Source organism: Metarhizium robertsii (assembly GCF_000187425.2).
Source record: "Metarhizium robertsii ARSEF 23 chromosome Unknown MAA_Scf_9, whole genome shotgun sequence".
Lineage (NCBI taxonomy): Eukaryota > Fungi > Ascomycota > Sordariomycetes > Hypocreales > Clavicipitaceae > Metarhizium > Metarhizium robertsii.
In genome coordinates, this window is record NW_011942237.1 from 1 (window position 1) to 1,087 (window position 1,087).

At 50.7% G+C, this 1,087-nt stretch overlaps 1 protein-coding gene across 1 annotated transcript; it reads left to right on the forward strand.

Moving 5' to 3' along the window:
• Nucleotides 1-22: 22 nt before the first annotated feature.
• MAA_11519 (C2H2 transcription factor) lies at nt 23-326 on the forward strand (the record flags this gene model as incomplete). Its single annotated transcript, XM_011413514.1, has 3 exons — nt 23-122; nt 177-228; nt 299-326. The coding sequence occupies 3 exons, from the start codon at nt 23-25 to the stop codon at nt 324-326; spliced, it is 180 nt and encodes a 59-aa protein (XP_011411816.1).
• Nucleotides 327-1,087: the final 761 nt, after the last annotated feature.

A 1,087-nucleotide genomic window follows, 5' to 3' on the forward strand; every position in this document is an offset into this window, starting at 1 on the left:
AGATTGGTCGCTCGCCACCGAGATGGGCCTTCACATCGGCATGCCCGTCACTGCGACAAATGACACTAGTACACACCTTATTACCAACTACAATGGAATAGGAAAACGGAACCAGGACAGAGGTAGGTGTACAAAGCACCCTGTTGGGAACGTTTTTGTCAACTAAGTAGTCGCAGATTACCAGATCCTCCAAACAGGTGAAGACGAACTGGTTCCTCTTTGGAAAGCGTAAGTGGCCATGGCCATCCACTATCCCCAATGTCTATTCATCCGCTGACATTTGGGTCTCGATACATAGGCTTCGAGCAACCACCGCAGCGCCATAGTACGTTGTTCTAAAATCGTATGGTGCTCTGTCTAATCGTTGGCAGTTTTTTTGCTCCCCAAGATATCGATAGCCAGCAGTACCAGGATGGTGGGGTAGGCCCCTACAACAACCCAGCGGGGCTAGCATTCGCAGAGACGGCTGCCGTGTTCCCTGAAACCCCTCAACCAAGTCTAGTCGCTTCATTCGGAACTGGCTCAGCGGGTGGAAAACAAGTGGAAAGGACGAAACGGTCGGTAGCCATCAGTAGACGGCCCAACCCTTCGAAGGTCACAAAGCCGCGGAAGAAGAGCCGCCGTCGCAGCTGGTCAGATTTGTTCGCCTTCAGAATATTCCAGGCTTTTTTGAGCCACGGCGACTCGACACGTGCCTGGAAACAGCTTCTCTCTCAACATGGAGAACAAAGCGGCGGGGAGTTCTTTCGATTTGATGTACAGTATGACGGATCTGCACCGAGCCTTGACAACATAACGGACTTGGATAAGATGGAAGAGCTTGCAGAGGAGTGCATAATGGCCTCACCATCACTAGACAGGCTTGCACTACGCATTCGCGCACAGAACTTTTACTTTGAGCTGGACGGCGAACCACAATACACGAATGGACTGTACGAGTGTTCGGGTCACCTTTTTTGTAGGCTTGAGCCAGGCTCAGAAGAACATTACGTCTTCTTGGAAAGCCTAGATAACTCCTCCTCGCACTTTCAGATCGGTAGCAAATGGTTGTCAGGAAGATTTTTGGAGGATTCTGCTACGGGACAAA